We start from the raw sequence: 19,874 nt of genomic DNA on the forward strand, positions 1-19,874 counted from the left end.
ATGCATACTTGCTGAATAAAAGTAGTCAAAACTGTCTTACCCCAAACCTTTGATGGTTTTTCACATTTTCCACAAAAATATTAAGCAGCAAAAATTGTTTTCAACATTGATGATAATGATAATAAGAGATGTTTCTTAAACACCAAATCTGTATATTAGAATGATTTCTGAAGGATCATGTGACACTGGAGTAATTGCTGCTGAAAATTCAGCTTTTATTTTAAACTACATTAATTTTAAACGTTGAATAACTTTTGATTATATTAAATGTAATTTTGATCAAATAAATGCAGCAAATAAACAACATTAAAAACCTGACCGAAATCTTGACCAGTACCATGTACGGTATATAAATCAATAATTTCACTAAAATATTCAAAGACGCTAAACTCAGATATCGCCCTTTAGTTGGAGATCCATCATAGACCATCTTCTGACTCAGAAAAAGACAATGTTCAAAGACTTGATGAGTGAGTGTACAGTATGTACGTACTTTTGCTTTGGTTATTTGTTGTATGATCAGTGTATTGACTAGTATTGTGTGTGTGTTCATGTTGTACTATATGCAGGCATGCAGAGCAGTTCTTTGAAGCTCTTCAACAGTGCTGAGCAGAAGCATATGTTACTAAAAAGACAGGCTTTTGCCATGTTTAGTGGAGAGAATGACCAGTACCACTTCTATTTGCCTCTCATACAAGGTATCACTCAGTCTGTGTGGAAAACAAATAATGTTTAGTAATGTAGAGTAGGAAAGTGTCTAAGAGCTAACACTTACTTTGCAGAATATATTCTAGAGCATCTAACAGAGAACCTGCGTGCAGGACAGACCCCATCAGTGTCAGCTCAGATGTTCCTCATGTTTCGTGTTCTCCTGTTAAGGATCTCACCGCAACATCTCACCTCTCTCTGGCCAATCATGGTCACTGAACTGGTAAGAAAAATGCCTGTGGTCCTCTCTTCTCTTCAGAATATTTGTTCTTCAATTGTGTTCAAATGCTTCATCAGTTGTTTTGGATGTTCTTTCTACTTTAGCTGTGTGCAGTTGGAATATTTATGTTGAATATTTCAGATACGCATTTTTAACCGCCTTGGGAAGACATTGCTGGATGATAAAGAAGTTTCAAAGTGAGTCCTCCTTTATGAAAAATGCTGTAAGTATATATTTTGTCCCTTCACTTTAAAACAAAACAAATCTTTCTGTTTCAGGAGTAAATTGCGGGGTGGCCATGACAAGAATGGGCTGCTCTTCCCTCAGGCAGAACTGGACATGTACCTGTCAGCCTGCAAGATCCTGGACACCGCTGTGTCCTTCCCACCAGAGCACATGCCTCTGTTTCAAATGTGAGACTCCAGTGAACTGTTTGTGTGAATTTTCACAATGGAGTCCTCATGTTCCTGCCAGTAAGATGGACACTTATACAACACTCCAAATTTTTAAGGCATGCCGATAATATCAAAATGCTAAAATATTGGTCAGATAATTTGCCTCGTCAAATGTTCACCAAGGCTGCAAGCACAGTGAAACAGCAATATTGTGAAATAGTATTGCAATTGTTTTCTATTTTAATATATTTTAAAATTTAATTTATTCCTGTAATGGCAAAGCTGAATTTTCAGGAGCCAGCACTCCATTCACAGAATCATTTTTATATGCTGATTTGGTGCTCAATTATTATGGGTACTCAATTATTAATGATGGTTCTTATTATTATCTATGTTAAAAATATTTTTTGTTGTTAAATTTTTTTGTGGAAAGCTTAATAAATTGTTTTTCAGGATTATTTGATTAATAGACATTTTAAAAGAACAGCATTTATTTGAAATGGAAATCTTTAGTAAAATCCTAAATATCTTTACTGTCACTTTTATTCAATTTAATGCATACTTGCTGAATAAAAGTAGTCAAAACTGTCTTACCCCAAACCTTTGATGGTTTTTCACATTTTCCACAAAAATATTAAGCAGCAAAAATTGTTTTCAACATTGATGATAATGATAATAAGAGATGTTTCTTAAACACCAAATCTGTATATTAGAATGATTTCTGAAGGATCATGTGACACTGGAGTAATTGCTGCTGAAAATTCAGCTTTTATTTTAAACTACATTAATTTTAAACGTTGAATAACTTTTGATTATATTAAATGTAATTTTGATCAAATAAATGCAGCAAATAAACAACATTAAAAACCTGACCGAAATCTTGACCAGTACCATGTACGGTATATAAATCAAATATATTTATATATATATATAAATATAGTTGGAGATCCATCATAGACCATCTTCTGACTCAGAAAAAGACAATGTTCAAAGACTTGATGAGTGAGTGTACAGTATGTACGTACTTTTGCTTTGGTTATTTGTTGTATGATCAGTGTATTGACTAGTATTGTGTGTGTGTTCATGTTGTACTATATGCAGGCATGCAGAGCAGTTCTTTGAAGCTCTTCAACAGTGCTGAGCAGAAGCATATGTTACTAAAAAGACAGGCTTTTGCCATGTTTAGTGGAGAGAATGACCAGTACCACTTCTATTTGCCTCTCATACAAGGTATCACTCAGTCTGTGTGGAAAACAAATAATGTTTAGTAATGTAGAGTAGGAAAGTGTCTAAGAGCTAACACTTACTTTGCAGAATATATTCTAGAGCATCTAACAGAGAACCTGCGTGCAGGACAGACCCCATCAGTGTCAGCTCAGATGTTCCTCATGTTTCGTGTTCTCCTGTTAAGGATCTCACCGCAACATCTCACCTCTCTCTGGCCAATCATGGTCACTGAACTGGTAAGAAAAATGCCTGTGGTCCTCTCTTCTCTTCAGAATATTTGTTCTTCAATTGTGTTCAAATGCTTCATCAGTTGTTTTGGATGTTCTTTCTACTTTAGCTGTGTGCAGTTGGAATATTTATGTTGAATATTTCAGATACGCATTTTTAACCGCCTTGGGAAGACATTGCTGGATGATAAAGAAGTTTCAAAGTGAGTCCTCCTTTATGAAAAATGCTGTAAGTATATATTTTGTCCCTTCACTTTAAAACAAAACAAATCTTTCTGTTTCAGGAGTAAATTGCGGGGTGGCCATGACAAGAATGGGCTGCTCTTCCCTCAGGCAGAACTGGACATGTACCTGTCAGCCTGCAAGATCCTGGACACCGCTGTGTCCTTCCCACCAGAGCACATGCCTCTGTTTCAAATGTGAGACTCCAGTGAACTGTTTGTGTGAATTTTGTGCATGTTACCATTTTCTCTTGTCATACCAGTGATAAATTATAATTTTAAAAAAATATGAATTGTCAAACTTAAGTCAACTTGAAAAATAAAAAAACAGAAGCTGTGGTTGGACATTCTCTAATGGGCACATGGGACATTCTCTAATGGTGAAGTCGTGGCCTAGTTGTTAGAGAGTTAGACTCCTAATCCTAAGGTTGTGGGTTCGAGTCTCAGGCCGGCAATACCATGACTGAGGTGCTCTTGAAGGCACCGAACCGCCAACTGCCCTCCGGGCGCCACGGCATAAATGGCTGCCCACTGCTCTGGGTGTGTGTGTGTGTGTGTGTGTTCACTGCTCTGTGTGTGCACTTTGGATGGGTTAAATGCAGAACACTAATTCTGAGTGCGGGTCACCATACTTGGCTGTATTTCACTTCGTGAGAGACAACACCAGAAGTTTGTTCAAAAGTTTGGCGGTCCGTCAGATTTTTATAGAAATTGAAGAATTAAATTAACCACAAGCGACAGTTAAGACATTTAAACTTTTTATTTTTATTTTAGTTTGAAATAAATGCTGTTCTTTTGAACCTTCTATTCATCAAATAATCCTGAAATGAAAAAAGTATAATGGTTTTCATAAAAATATCAAGCAGCACATCTGTTTTTCATATTCATAATGATAATAAGAAATGTTTCTTGAACTCCAAATCCGCATATTAGAATGATTTCTGAGGGATCATGTGCCGCTGAAAATTCAACTTAGCCATCACGGGAATAAACTGAATTTTAAACTGTTTTAAATTGAAATAATATTTCAACACATTAATGTTTTCATAGTATTTTTTAATCAAATATGTGCAGCTTATGTGAGCATAAGACACTTCTTTAACTTAGACTTGAAATATAGCACACAGTTCATGTGGACTATTTTTAACTTAATTTTATTCCACTTCTATTCTTTTGTGTTGCTTGGCAATTTAAAAAAAATGACAACCACTGATCTTTACATGACTGGATTGCTCATAGAATTCTAAACTGCCAGTAATTGGTGATATTATAGATCAGCGATTCTAACCCACTTTCACTGCATTGAAAACAATATGGCTTAGACATTCTGCAGAATATGTTCATTTGTGTTCCACAGAAGGAAATAATTCTGGATGAAGAAATCATGAAATTACATTTTTTAATGAACACGATTGATTTATTCCTTTTCCTTATGCCTTTTCCTTTTCTAAGTACTGGCATCTTCTTTTATTCTTTTATAATTTTGCAGTCAAGTTAAATTAAGGATAATATGTCTTTATTGTTATGTGAATATTGAATGTTTGTGTGTGTGTGTGCGTGTGTGTGTGTGTGTGTGTGTGTGTGTGTGTGTGTGTGTGATGTGTTGAGTCAATACTCTGTTTTACATTTACAGCAAAATAATTGTAATGCACATTTTTATTTCTGTACCGAAGGGAATGTTTTTGATTTATGGTTGTGTTATATTTGTGACACCCATTCACTGCAGAGGATCCATTAATCCAAATCTGAAGAAATAAACATTATCTCCAGTTTCTGCCTTCGGTTGGATAGAATGTTCTAGATTATCTAATGGTTTACATCACAGACCAAAGAAATTCAGAAGAGTAAGGTTTTTAATGAATCATTACTAACATTTTTTTTCCTCAAAGTTAGTGTGTTGCAAAGATGATGTAATGAATGATATTACTTTTGCCATATACCTATTAAACGGTTGTATCCTTTTTGCTGGGGCATTCTCTGAAGTTGGAATGAGGTCTTCCCGTTTGTGATTAAAGCATATTCAAAGGCATCGTCCGGAGACCTTTACTGTTGTGGTGGAACACTAGAGATCACAGTCCCAAGTGAGAGTGTTCTTAGGGGGCAAAGCATTGTTGTTGTGTATTAATAATTGTATCTGAATACTGTTAACTTTTCATTTGAGTTGACTTTTGAACTCGTTTGTAATTGGCTGCGAGAGCAACAGTGTTTGTGATTGGTTGTGAGAGCAACAGAAAAAAGAAGCGTGCCTTGAAGTGCATGCGCAGTATACCAGAGAATTGAAGTTGAATTGTACGAGTTCCTAACTGACCAATCTTTTTGTATTATTCAGCAAATAAACTCATCAATCCAAGACTATCTATCATTGAATTTGTTTCGCCAGTAAATACATGACAGTTGTCTGATTCGGAGTGAGATTCTTAGTCTTCGGGTAGCTGTAATTCTTAACTGAACTATCTAAAGGCATTGGTCTATAACTCAGTTCCTGGAGGGCCAAAGCTCTGATAAGTTTTGCTCCAATACTAATCAAACACATCTGATCCAGCTAATCAAGGTTTTCAAAACTTCCAAGCAGGTGTGAGTTGGAGCTGGTTAGAGCTAAACTCTGCAGAGCTATGGCCCTCCAGAAATTGAGTTTGACACCACTGGTCTAAGGCCTGGTTGCAAAGTGCGGATAGCTGTTATTCTTATCAGAATTGTCTAAGGCCTGTGTGGTCAGAAAAGTCACCTGAGGATAATTTTGGTGTTGGGTGACAGCTGGTTTAACTTAAGTCAGGTGCGTAGGTGAATATCTACCACACTACACATGTGACTGTTTTGTCTGTGGACTTAATAAAATCCAAATATGGGAGAATGTGGTAAGATGAGGTTTTACTAAAAAAAAAAAAAACAAAGAAGTAAATATTAGGTTAGGTTAGGTTATATATGTGTGTTTGTGTGTGTGTGGTAATTTAATAGTCATAAGGGACGGTTAAGGGAATATTAGTCAATAGTCATAAGGAGCGGTTCCTCATAAAAATAAAAAATTATGTAAATTATGAAGTATACTTGCTTTCTTATACTGTATATGTGAATGGTGGCTGTTTAAGTTTTTTTTTTCTTCTTTTTTTCTGATGTCTGATTCAGGAAAAATGACAATTTGAAATATTTTTTATTTTTCACTTTGCTACTTTCACACCCATCTGATATGTCCTGAAATCAAACACCACAGAAGGCAGAGACATTTTCTTTGACCCCAGAAATTTAAAACACAACTGAAAGCATGGATTAAAAACAAACATTTTTTTATTCCAATTTATTTTGAGGAAAAACTATTTTTCGTTCTGGTTCCAGAATTCTGATGTCTCCTTCCAGTGGTGTTTTGTTACTTAATAAATCCCCACTGTTGAACAAATCGGTCCTAGTATAGATGCTTTTGAAACATGTAGCTTTGAAACCCTATTTTGAAAAACTTTGTTGCATTTCACTGTTTTGAAATGTTTCGAAATGTCAGTACCTCACTGCTATGGAGTGTTGATCTGGTGAACCTATAGAGTATATCCAGTGTCTAATATGGTTTCACAGATCTCATACATGTGAGCAAGTATGTAACAGGCAAATTGAGAGTAATAATGTTCACTGACTTTCCTGATTAGCCAAGCCCAAAGCCAAGCCAGAGACCAATGGATTTTCCCCACAGGTAGCTTAAAACAAATGGGTTCAGTAAATCTATTATGAAAAATGACATTTAAGGCAATATCATCAAAGCCCACCACATGACATGGTCCGCAAAATTCTGTATACATAATCCTCATTGAGATGATCTCCCTGAGAAGACAAACTGCTGGGTTCATCCCCAGAGAGTTGTCTACCATCAAGTCGTCTCCACCCTGGCTCCTCCCAACCTTGACTCCACTCTGGGGCTTCATCCTGCCTGCACCTCTGGCTTTATTTCTGGCTCCTCCTTTTCCAGGCTTCCCCTTGGCTCCTCCCACCTTCCGCTCCACTGTGGGCTGTTATTTTTGTTTTAGTTTTGTTTTTCCCACAAACTAAAACAAATGCCAGTTTTGTTGGCTGCCCACTGCTCCTGGTGTGTGTTCACAGTGTGTGTGTGTGTGTGTTCACTGCTCTGTGTGTGTGTGCACTTCGGATGGGTTAAATGCAGAGCACGAATTCTGAGTATGGGTCACCATACTTGGATGAATGTCACGTCACTTTCACTTACTTTCACCTTTCTCTAGATCTACCTTTGTCTCTGTCCGTTGTTGTTTATTATAGTGTTTGGTAATGTTTCTCTAAGTTTGTTATTAAAAGCTATTATTCTTCTTCATGGGGTGCGTGATTAATATTACCAAACGTTACAACTACAGTCTTTAGGCTTGTGTTATTTATTTTAACAACTTATCATGATTTTTAGTAGTATTACAGCATACCATAAGTGTATATTAGCAACACTTGTTTGCTTGTGAACCCATAACAGTGACATATGAGGTCACACCTACAGGTGGTGGAGTAACAGACCTAACTGGATTCAAGATTATAACGATACATTTCTGAAAGTTATGTGTCTTTCAGACCCCAAATAAGCAAGACGAATGTGCCAAGGAACCCAAACTCTCTTAATCAAGCAGTTTAAGTTTTTAAACATATAGACATGATATAACAAATGTTCATTTTTGATATCGCACTGTAGGCAGGCTGACGATTAGATATTATTGAATTAATGAGTCATCGTAAATCAACATCTGGGAGTCAGTCACTTAATATAATTTCATTGTAATTTAAAAGTGTTGTTCAAATATTTAATGCAGTATGCATACACACACAATGTAGTAAAACATTTTTACATAATTTTGATTTAATTCCACAATACACAATATTTGCTTTATCAATGCTTTTATTGATTTGAGAAATGTATCAGTATTGAGGAGAGATTAAAGTTGAGAGCATATCTCTAAAAGGCTTAATTTAAGAATAACATGTTTTTAAAGATGAAATCAGAATATTGGAGAAAGATGACTGCATGTGATCTCACAGGATTTTAGCACAAACATAGCCTATTTGATTCAAACAGGGTAGATCGTTCCAACAACGATTAGCTGTAAGGTGAAAAAATAAGTTATTGGTCAGTGGTGTTAAAATCAAAATAAAATGCTATGTGTACTTAAGGTACTGTGTGACATCTAAATGAGCCATTTCATGTTACTGTATGATACTAAATTATAGGAATGTAAATAAATATTTAAAGTACTTAAAAAAAAAAACAGACTGCATTCTTACAAATCTGGTTGATGTTGACCTCCCCACAGTTTTCAACACCCGAATTGTTAGGTTCTCCAGCACACCAGTAGGCATAGTCATATGGAGTTCCATCACTCCACACCCACTGTCCTTCCTACAGAGGAAAAACTCTTATAGTGCTGTACTCATTTAGTAGGCCATTTAGTTTGGCTTTGAAAAAGTTAATGGATCTTCCTTAGAAATTTAAGTCTTTAACTTACTTGTTCTCCATCATGAATACCAACCCAACAACGCGTGGAAGAAGTAGGCAACAGACTCTGCACAAACTCATTTTCTGCTTTACTGTGCACAGATGCGAGATTTGCATCCAGACTTTGACAGTTTCTCTAAAAAGAGCATTTTTTTTAATGGTAATCCATAATATATTCGTTTTAGCATAAAACATAAGTGACTTAAGTCATTTTTAAACAAAGCCTGGTCTGATTGATTATTTTCTATTTGCAGAAAAGGAATTTTTACTTTAAAAATACTAAAAATCATCAACACTTTACCTCTGCTGTGACCCAGTTAACCGACTGAGAGAAGAACCTGAAGCATCGGACTCCAAAATTTGTCCATCCATTGGGGCATCTTTCAGCTATCTCAACTGCATAGAGTACAAACATTAAGGCTCTTGTAATATTCACGGCAAAAAAGTATTTCATTGTATCATTTTATGAAGCTTATTTTATGTTTGTGTGATCATTTGCTATAAATATGTGTGCTTTAGTCTTGACCTTCATTAATCATTCAAATATTAGTCTTTTAATCTCTTAAATATTATAATATGTCTTGCTACGCCTTTCCATAAAACTACAAAATGTCAAAGGTTTGGTTTTTAAAAAGGGATAACGGGTTTTTACAAATAAATGTCTTGTTACCATCTGCATTCCCCATAGAGAACACAATGAAAAGAAGCAGCAGACTTCTCAGGATTGCCATGATGAACCTAAAAATGAAATGTTTGCAATCATATACTGCACACTGTGGATTCTAAATTTATTTTTAAAACAAAGCACAAGGATATTTTATATAGAAAGGTTATTCAGTAGTATTCAGGTTATTCAAGACTCTTTGGCAAAAACTCACCTTGGTTTTCCAAATGTTGCCTTCAGAATCTCAGAGGAAGATTTTGTGAAGTTCCAGAAAGAAGTTGCTTTTATACTTTACTTGTTGTCAAGTGTGTATAAGTCATGAGGATCATACAGCATGTGATTGTTTGATCTGTGGAGATGTGTACACATAAAATCCAAATAAGGGCGAATGGGGAAAGATACGACTCAATAAAAATTAAATATTAGGTTAACTAAATAATTATTTACTATATTGAATATTTATAATTTGAATATAAGCCATGAGGATCATTCTGTTAAAAATATAATAGCTCTTCTTTTATAAGGAGTATAACTGTTAAATTAAATTTTACACCGATGACTATATCAGCTGTATTCAGTGCATAAATGTTAGTCTTTATGATATTCACATCATTACTGTTATTGTTATGTAAATACTAGTCTGAATAATAATGTATATTTATTTCTATCCTCCACAAAAAGCAAAAGGTTTGCTAGAACAACGTATTAAAATAGAATGATAGGTTTTACAAATAAATGGTAGATTAAAGAACATAAAGAAAATAAGCAGATTTTCTCTTTTTTTTTTTACATTGCCATGTTGATTCTGTTATCCATAGATTCTCAATATGTTTTAAAGACAATGCACAGGGTACTTTAAGGTTATTCAGTATGTTAGATCTCTTTCCCAAAAACTCACCTTGGTTTTCAGTGGTGTAGCATGTTAGCCTCGAGCCTATATGCAAAAACATTTGTCTGGGCCTCTCCAAATGTTATATGTTAAAGGGGTCATATGATGTGATTTCAAGTATTCATTTCTCTTTGGATTGTTCCCTAAAGTTGCAAAGACTAAAGTCTCCAACACAAAAATATATTCTTTATAAAAGTGAAGACTCATCCACTTGTCAACCCAAATATTCAGATGTGTGCAGCGCATTTTATGGAGGACAGTTTCCTGATCCTGGGATAGTAAACTACATACCGGCTGTTCTCACAGTCTGAAAGTACGTTATCATATTTAATGAAGATTCAAACGCAACTTTTGAGCAGTGTAGAGCAGCGCTTGTTGTTTGAGTTTTCTCCGATCACAAATGCGGACATGGTTTTATGTTTGCGTGGCGCAATGCAATGCAACATGAAAAAAAAAAGACAGTGTAAGTCATTATAATCCGTAATTATATCCCCACTGGATGCAAAAAATGCCTCATTTATAATGGCTTTTAATTTTTTTGTGTCGGCGCTCCGAGACACAGGGCATCACAGTATGGTAAGGGGCGTAACATTTCCATAACACGCTTGAGGTATTTGGCCAATCACAACGCACCAGATAGCTGGCCAATCAGAGCACACATCGCTTTTCAGAGCAATGAGCTTTGTAAAAATTAACGCGTTTAAAAAAGGTAGGACATAGAGGAGAAACAATAATGAACAGTATATGGAAAATAATAATAATGTGAAAATAATGATAATGTGTTGCATTATTTATGAAATAATGTAACACATTTCATTACACCAAATACACAAAATAATGTTATTTTTAGCAACATCATATAACCCCTTTAATGTTGCCTTCAACGCCCCCATTGTTGTCTTTTCTAAGGTAAATAACATTACTTAAATGTTCACAAGCTGTTTTATCATATTTGCATAGATGGGTGAACACAATTTTGTCAATTTTTCATTAAGCACCAAGTGTGCATTGTCTAAAACTTAAAATGTTTGCATTTACAAAATGAGCCTGCAATATAAATAGTAATGAATAAAGTAATGGTCAATATTAAAAACAAACATTAACGAAAATAAAATATTTAATGAATGAAAAAAACATATAAGAAAGCATTACTTAATTTAGTGTTATACATATGTTATTGTTGCCGATGACCCATGCGGTTGGAGATAAAAGTGTGTCCAGAACAAGCAGGAATCGGTTGAAGTCAAATTTATTAGGCAGGAAGTGTCAAAAGCTCCACAGTGCAGGAATAAAATAGTGCTACAAACCAAAAATAACCAAAAAAAGAAATGAACAAAAACTATACAATATTTACAGTAAACATGTTCAAGCCAGCAATCTATTGCTGCACTAAACGGAGTACTGTAGCTGCTAACAGCACACAATGCTAAATTGGTAAAATATTAACTAGTTAGAATATATAACAAAACAGACTTTTACACTAGACATAATACACACGATAACCACATATTATACAGACCCCCCTTTTATGCCTCCCCAAGCATCATAAAAGTCCATATAAATATATGTTGTGTGAGCATGTGTGTAAAAAGAGGGAATGCACCCCATAGTCTGTGCATGGTCACGGAGTAGCTCCATGACAGTTCTTATGTCACAAATCAGAATCATACTGCATACTGCTCCGGGTGTGTGCTCACAGTGTGTGTGTGTGTTCACTGCTCTGTGTGTGTGTGCACTTCGGATGGGTTAAATGCAGAGCACAAATTCTGAGTATGGGTCACCATACTTGGCTGAATGTCACTTCACTTTCACTTTCATTTTACATGATTTTTTACATTCTTTTTTGTGGGTAAAAGAAGTGTACTCCAAAACAATTTTTCTCATGTGTCCTCCAAAATTACCCACAGCCTAATTAGTTTATATGAGAAAAAAAAAAATTATTCACAAACTTCTCACTTTGACAAACAACTAGGCAAAATATATATAGAGAATATGAACAGAAGAGAATATATATATAGAGAATATTCATATATAGAGAATATGAATTTTTTGTACAGATAAGAACAGAAACTGTAAATGTAGTACAACGTAAAATATTCATAAAAAAATATCAGTAACTTTCAGTCAAAGCTCAAGTTAAGAAGCTGAAGTTCAGCTACATTTTCATTGTCACTTACATATTACAGTATTTCATGTTACAGTATGTCACTGATGCTGAAGCAAAGTGAGAAATAAATAGTCATGAGAAATGATACTGTAATTATAGACTATATTTAACTATAGTTAAACCATGGTAACCACAAAGTGACCATAGTTTGTTACACTAACCATAGTTTAGCCATGGTATTTGTAGTAAAAAATGTGGCTATACAACTGGTAATCAATACGCCAAAAAAAAACAACAACATGATTATTACACTTTTACTACAAATAAAACCATGAGTAATTTCTCTGTTCAGAGCTGCTGCCTGTTTCTACAATACAAGGAAACTGAGAAAGGGGAAAACATTCACATGAAAACCAGCAAGACCAACAAAACCTTTTTTTAATGCTAGTTGTAATTCATCATGACAATCAATGATAATGGAGATAATGTTATTTGTTAAAGTCAACATTGAAGGACATGTTTGTTTTAAATATTTGAATGCTAAAATTGTTTTAAACGTGCAAACGTGTGTCATGCAAAGCAGATGGCCTTGGTTAACATGGATATTTTCACTCCTCGTCACAACTGCACTCAGTAAACAGTTTTTCTCAGCTAGATTTGTCTACATATAAATGGTGCAGGAGTCTTGGAATTGCTTGTTGTTTTAGGGCTGTTATTAGCGATGATTTAGTAATCGAGTGACGATCAATCCAGTATATATATATATATATATATATATATATATATATATATATATATATATATATATATATATTTTTTTTTTTTTTCTCTCTGCTACTCCTCAGGTCAAACCATCACCAGCTGTAGCTCGTTTGTGAGAGCATGCCTGAAGAAGACTAAGAGGATATTGGGGCAGTTCAGACACTTCTCCCCTGCTCCAGACTGAACTTTGTGTTGGCTTTTCATGCAGAGATAATAGTTGTGTTTTAGCAGTGGCTAATTTTGTTTCTGCATGTCACCTGTCACCTTTATTTATATAGCGCTTTAAACAAAATACATTGCGTCAAAGCAACTGAACAACATTCATTAGGAAAACAGTGTCAATAATGCAAAAATGATAGTTAAAGGCAGTTCATCATTGGATTCAGTTATGTCATCTCTGTTCAGTTAAATAGTGTCTGTGCATTTATTTGCAATCAAGTCAACGATATCGCTGTAGATGAAGTGTCCCCAACTAAGCAAGCCAGAGGCGACAGCGGCAAGGAACCGAAACTCCATCGGTGACAGAATGGAGAAAAAAACCTTGGGAGAAACCAGGCTCAGTTGGGGGGCCAGTTCTCCTCTGACCAGACGAAACCAGTAGTTCAATTCCAGGGACTGTTGCATGGACTGTTAATGGATATTGTTCCAGGTTGTGATTGAGCAAAAGATATTGTGGCTCTTTTGTCTCGAGTGATTTTTTATACTATTTTGTGTAGCAAGGCTTTGTCCTCACACCTGTAGGCATCCTCTTTAGCCTGATGAAGCTGTTTGAGTTTTCCACTGAACAAAGTTTTGTCAGTGTTAGATGTTAAATAAGTCCTGGTGGGAACACATATGTCCTCACAGAAACTGATGTAGGATGTCACGGTGACAGTGAGCTCATCTAGATCAGTGGCTGTAGCCAAGGGCGGACTAGCCATCTGGACGTTCTGGAGAAGTCCAGAATCAGAATATATAGAATTTCCTTTTTTTTTTCTGACACAGAGGACATGGTCATTTTTGCATACACATGCAATTGGAAGAAATGCAAACTCTCCTTTACTGTATTTCATGATTTTGTGAGAATGTTTCAAAGTTTGCTTACAAATACTTTAAAGAAAGTAGAAAGATGGGAATTAATTTTTTAATTAATTATGTTTTAAATAGTTACTATGTTTCATTTATTTTTAAAACAATTAAGTAATATATATATATATATAATAGTTATAATATAATAGTTACTGATATAATAGTTACTGATTTATATCTTTGTCATAGTGAAGTGAATTGACATGTGGCCAAGTGGTGACCTATACTTGGAATTTGTGCTCTGCATTTAACCCATCCAAGTGCACACTCACACACCGTGAACGCACACCCGGAGCAGTGGGCAGTCATATTGCTGCGGCAGGCAACCGGTGAGTAGTTGGGGGTTTGGTTCCTGAGACCCCTCAAAGGTCTCACCTCAGTCATGGTATTGAGGATGGAAGAGATCCCTGGTTATTCACTCCCCCCACCAACAATTCCTACCAGACTTGAGACTCAAACCCACAACCTTCGGGGTACAAGACTCTGTAACCATTAGGATGTGACTGCTTTTTTGTCAGTGTAGTGTGCCAGCTATAATAATAAGAAAAGTTTCTTGAGCAGCATTCAGCATGATTTCTGAAGAATCATGTGACACTGGAGTAATGGAGCTTTAGCATGAGAGGAAAAACATATTTTCAAGGCAGACCTTTTTATTGTAGATTTACTGTTTTTACTATATTATTTATAAAATAAATGCAACCTTACTGAGCAGAAGAGATTTGTTTCAAAACCATTAAAAATCTTACTGACCTTTTTTCTTCTTTTTTTTTTTTTTTGAATGGTGGTGTAGCCTATTTATAATTACATTTATATTTAAATCATTTATTTTAATGACGTGAATAGTGAATAGTGAGCCACGTGAATAGTCTATAAATTAGGTTGAGTCGTTGAATAAAATAAACTCTTTAAATATCAAGCAAACTGCAGCCAATCAGCAAACAACAAAGCATTCATATACATTTTTCTAAATAAGAAAAATCATAGTTTTACTGTGCTTTATCGTGTCTGCTTGCCCTTTTTGCAGTTTCAAAAAAAAAAACAATATCGGGCTCAAAAACGGCACGACATGTTGAGTCAGCACATAGATCCCGTTCTAATAAGTCGTTTAGTAAATGCTGTCCGTTTCCGATCGCACCCGTTGAGAAACACTAGTCTAGATCATGGAACCACAGCGACATCTGGTGTTTAAGTGAAACATCACAATATTACGTTCAGAACTTGGCTTAGCTAGCAACGTAGGCCTTACATGTCTGCCAGAATCGTTTGGTGATTAGCTAGATGTGAGATGTGCAGAGAGTTCCTCAGGGGCAGGGGCAGGGGCTCAAAGGTAAAATACTGGCAATTAAAGAAATGTTTATATATATATATATATATATATATATATATATATATATATATATATATATATATATATATATATATATATATATATATATATATAAACAGTACAGACCAAAAGTTTGGACAAACCTTCTCATTCAAAGAGTTTTCTTTATTTTCATGACTATGAAAATTGTAGAGTCACACTGAAGGCATCAAGTGACTATTTGACCAAGAAGGAGAGTGATGGGGTGCTGCGCCAGATGACCTGGCCTCCACAGTCACCGGACCTGAACCCAATCGAGATGGTTTAGGGGTGAGCTGGACTGCAGAGTGAAGGCAAAAGGGCCAACAAGTGCTAAGCATCTCTCGGGGAACTCCTTCAAGACTGTTGGAAGACCATTTCAGGTGACTACCTCTTGAAGCTCATCAAGAGAATGCCAAGAGTGTGCAAAGCAGTAATCAAAGCAAAAGGTGGCTACTTTGAAGAACCTAGAATATGACATATTTTCAGCTGTTTCACACTTTTTTGTTATATAATTCCATATATAATTCCACATGTGTTAATTCATAGTTTTGATGCCTTCAGTGTGACTCTACAATTTTCATAGTCATGAAAATAAAGAAAACTCTTTGAATGAGAAGGTGTGTCCAAACTTTTGGTCTGTACTGTGTATATATATATATATATATATATATATAGCATTTGTTTAAAATATATAGCATTTGTTTAAAATATAATGTTTGTAACTTTCAAAAGCCCGAGGTCAGTATTTTTTTGTTGTTGTTGAAAGAAATTAGTATTATTTAAGCAAGGATTTGTTAAATTGATAGAAACACTGTTAGTAAATATTTATATTGTTAGAAAACATCTATATTCCTGTTCTTTTTAACTTTTCATGTATCAATGACCCACCAAAAAGTATCACAGGTTATAAATAAATAAATAAAAAAGAATCACAATCAGAATGAGCTTTGTTGGCAGGTACAGGTGCTATTTATTTCACTAATTCCATTCAAAAGTGAAACTTATATATTATATTAATTCATTACACACAGACTGATATATTTCAAATGTTTATTTCATTTAATTTTGATGATTATAACTGACAACTAAGGAAAATACCAAATTCAGTATCTCAGAAAATGAAAATATTTCTTAAGACCAATACAAAGAAAGGATTTTTAGAAATCTTGGCCAACTGAAAAGTATGAACATAAAGTATGAGCATGTACAGCACTCAATACTTAGCTGGGGCTCCTTTTGCCTGAATTACTGCAGCAATACTCTTCTGCATTCTTGGGTCTGGCATATCGCATCTTCCTCTTCACATTACCTCATAGATTTTCTGTGGGGTTAAGGTCAGGCGAGTTTGCTGGCCACCTAAGAACAGGGATACCATGGTCCTTAAACCAGGTACTGGTAGCTTTGGCACTGTGTGCAGTTGCCAATCCTGTTGGAAAATGAAATCTGCATCTCTATTAAGTTGGTCAGCAGCAGGAAGCATGAAGTGCTCTAAAACTTCCTGGTATACGGCTGTGTTGACCTTGGACCTCAGAAAACACAGTGGACCAACACCGGCAGATGACATGGCACCCCAAACCATCACTGACTGGAAACTTTACACTGGAACTCAAGAAACGTGGATTGTGTGCCTCTCCTCTCTTCCTCCAGACTCTGGGACCCTGATTTACAAAGGAAATGCAAAATTTACTTTCATCAGAGAACATAATTTTGGACCACTCAGCAGTCCAGTCCTTTTTGAAGCGAGACACTTCTGACGCTGTCTGTTGTTCAAGAGTGGCTTGACACAAGGAATGCGACAGCTGAAACCCATGTCTTTCATACGTCTGTGCGTAGTGGTTCTTGAAGCACTGACTCCAGCTGCTGTCCACTTTTTGTGACTCTCACCCACATTTTTGAATGGGTTTTGTTTCACAATCCTCTCCAGGGTGCAGTTATCCCTATTGCTTGTACACTTTTTTCTACCACATCTTATCCTTCCCTTCGCCTCTCTATTAATGTGCTTGGACACAGAGCTCTGTGAACAGCCAGCCTCTTTTGCAATGACTTTTTGTGTCTTGTCCCCCTTGTGCAAGGTGTCAGTGGTCGTCTTTTGGACAACTGTCAAGTCAGCAGTCTTCCCCGTGATTGTGTAGCCTACAGAACTAGACTGAGAGATCATTTAAAGGCTTTTGCAGGTGATTCAATGATGGCGGAGTAGAACTGTTTCAGCAGCTCTTACGGCAGGATGAGCTTCCTCAGCCAGTGAAGGAAGAACAACCTCTGCTGGGCCTTTTTCACAATGTCAATGTGTCAATGTGATTCCCACTTTTGGTTCTGAGAGATGGTTGTGCCCAGGAACCTGAATGACTCCACTGCAGCCACAGTGCTATTCATGACTGTGAGTGGGGGTTTCTCCTGAAGTCCACAATCATCTCCACTGTTTTGAGCGTGTTCAGCTCCAGGTTGTTGAGACTGCACCAGACGGCCAGCTCTTTAACCTCCTGTCTGTAAGTAGACTTATCACCATCCTGAATGAGGCCGATGAGTGTGGTCACATCTGCAAACTTCAGGAGCTTGACAGAGGGGTCTTTAGATGTGCCGTCATTGGTGTAGAGGGAGCTTTCGCGTCACCATTTCACCAGCCTACACTTCACATAGGATAACCTGTATGTGGTACTTGGGCTTCATTAACTATAATAGTTTCATGAAGTTTCAGCAGGGGCGTAGGAGCGATTTTGAACCTTGGCGGGACAGTATATGCCAGGGGGGGTTCGGGGGAAATTCCCCAGATTTTTATATATATATATATATATATATATATATAAAGCACTTAAATGCTCATTTCTAATGAACATTTGTTTTCTAATTTATTAAATATTGATGAAAAAAGGAAAAAGAAAATATATATATATATATATATATACACCGGCTTTATATCAGCCATCAGCCACCCTGCTCTCTATGATTTCGGCATCGGCCATCAAAAAGCCAATTAGTATATATTCGTATTTTTCGGACTATAAGTCGCACCTAAATATAAGTCGCATCAGTCCTAAAATACGTCATGACAAGGAAAAAAACATAAGTTGCACTGGACAATAAGTTGCATTTATTTAGAACCAAGAGAAGACATTACCGTCTACAGCCGCGAGATGGCGCTTCAGTGTAGGATACAGGAGCACTGAGCAGCATAGAGCGCCCTCTCGCAATGTTTTAACTTGATTCATTTCTCTTGGTTCATGTCAAATTAATTTTGATAAATAAGTTGCACCTGACTATAAGTCGCAGGACCAGCAAAACTATGAAAAAAGTGCGACTTATAGTCCGGAAAATACGGTAATCATAACAACAACTAATTAAATTAGTTGGACACAGTTCCCATGTATTCTTTTATCCTACAAAAATTAGCATTCTGTCATATTTCCATTACCTATTTCTCACTTGGACCTAACTCTCCCTGTTCTGTGGTCTCTTCATCTCCTGTCTAGGAAAGTAACATGTTTGAGGACACAGAACTGGTACCAAACTCTGATGACATGCCGTTGGCCTAATTTTACTGACCTAAAGTACTTTTACTATGTGAATTTTAGAATATACTATATGTAGCTATCCATACAACTTACAAGCTCGTTCTCCTATGTCCTGTTCCTCTTGAAGTATTGTAGGATACTCATCTCTGTGTGAACATTTTGACTAATGTTACTACATAGTTTATGGACACGTATCAATGGCACATTGAATTCACATTAGCTAATTAGTTATCATTTGCCTGTTTTACACAACATAAAATTAAAACATTTGCTTCTAAGTTGGCTAAATTTTACAGTTTTTAAAAATACAATAAAACTAATGATCAAACTGAAAACCAGCAATCTCCCTCAAATACAAAGTGCGTCTGTGAATAATATTGTTGTTTAACGTTAGTTGTAACGTTAAAATCAACCGTCTAAATTTGGCAGATCCAGCTGATGTATTCCAGCCCAAAAACGGTTCAAAAACCGCCAAAATGCACACAAAACCACCAAAAATGTGTTATCACTGATCAGTATTTATTTCAGTATTTTTACTTCCACGTTTTTCTTTTCTACTATGTTACGGTTGGTTACATTTACATACAAGAAATAAACACTGGCTGCCGAAGCATACATAAAATAAACCGTTTTATGTGCATTAGCGCCACCTTTTGGACTGGAGTGTTGCCCTCCTTATAAATAAATGACGCCATCAAAACCTTACGGCGAAATGACAATATCCTCCACACACTCGTTTATAAGGCGGCCTCTTGTATCTTTGCTAGTCGATTTTATTTCATCCAGTGACATGATGGGTTTTAACTTCATTCAGGAGATTTTGGGTAACTGCACAACTGACAGACTTTGAGCGCACCGCCAACGGTGCGCGCGCGTGTGTGTGTGTAACCATAGACACAAAACTACCAACTTTCGGAACCTGCACTTAAGCCTATAATTTCGTTTTTAAAAAAATAAATATGCATTTAAAAGTTTCAGAATGGAATAATTTGGAGACTCTGAAATCGGCAGAGATAGGCAGGCAATGCAAAACAAAATCTGACATTGGGAAATAGTGAGGGG

General features: G+C 36.0%; 1 protein-coding gene and 2 long non-coding RNA genes across 4 annotated transcripts; 2 read left to right on the forward strand and 1 right to left on the reverse strand.

The window, feature by feature from the left end:
- Positions 1-408: 408 nt before the first annotated feature.
- LOC132152487 (uncharacterized) lies at positions 409-917 on the forward strand. The gene is made up of 3 exons (XR_009436525.1): positions 409-470; positions 570-698; positions 795-917. It is a non-coding gene; the product is annotated as an uncharacterized LOC132152487 (long non-coding RNA).
- Positions 918-2,263: 1,346 nt separating this feature from the next.
- On the forward strand, positions 2,264-2,776 carry LOC132152488 (uncharacterized). The gene is made up of 3 exons (XR_009436526.1): positions 2,264-2,325; positions 2,425-2,553; positions 2,650-2,776. It is a non-coding gene; the product is annotated as an uncharacterized LOC132152488 (long non-coding RNA).
- A 5,119-nt stretch (positions 2,777-7,895) lies between these two features.
- Positions 7,896-9,384, reverse strand: LOC132152489 (ladderlectin-like). 2 transcript variants are annotated; one of them, XM_059561251.1, is made up of 6 exons: positions 9,344-9,384; positions 9,136-9,203; positions 8,767-8,852; positions 8,476-8,601; positions 8,255-8,369; positions 7,896-8,073 (listed from the first exon to the last, which is right to left on the reverse strand). In XM_059561251.1, the coding sequence occupies exons 2-6, from the start codon at positions 9,194-9,196 to the stop codon at positions 8,006-8,008; spliced, it is 456 nt and encodes a 151-aa protein (XP_059417234.1). In that variant the 5' UTR covers positions 9,197-9,203; positions 9,344-9,384; the 3' UTR covers positions 7,896-8,005. The 2 variants fall into 2 exon arrangements, with proteins under 2 accessions (XP_059417234.1, XP_059417233.1); XM_059561250.1 differs by having other exon boundaries at positions 8,767-8,861; positions 9,344-9,371.
- Between the last annotated feature and the right edge of the window lie 10,490 nt (positions 9,385-19,874).

This window comes from Carassius carassius, chromosome 11, assembly GCF_963082965.1.
Source record: "Carassius carassius chromosome 11, fCarCar2.1, whole genome shotgun sequence".
Classification (NCBI taxonomy): domain Eukaryota; kingdom Metazoa; phylum Chordata; class Actinopteri; order Cypriniformes; family Cyprinidae; genus Carassius; species Carassius carassius.

Excerpts from the sequence above, each read along its gene's own strand:
- LOC132152489 (XM_059561250.1), bottom strand. The coding sequence starts at position 9,196 with ATGGCAATCCTGAGAAGTCTGCTGCTTCTTTTCATTGTGTTCTCTATG. Across the intron at positions 8,370-8,475 it reads GTATTCATGATGGAGAACAA|GAAGGACAGTGGGTGTGGAG; the intron begins GTAAGTTAAAGA and ends TTTCCTCTGTAG. Across the intron at positions 8,074-8,254 it reads GGTCAACATCAACCAGATTT|CTAATCGTTGTTGGAACGAT; the intron begins GTAAGAATGCAG and ends TTCACCTTACAG.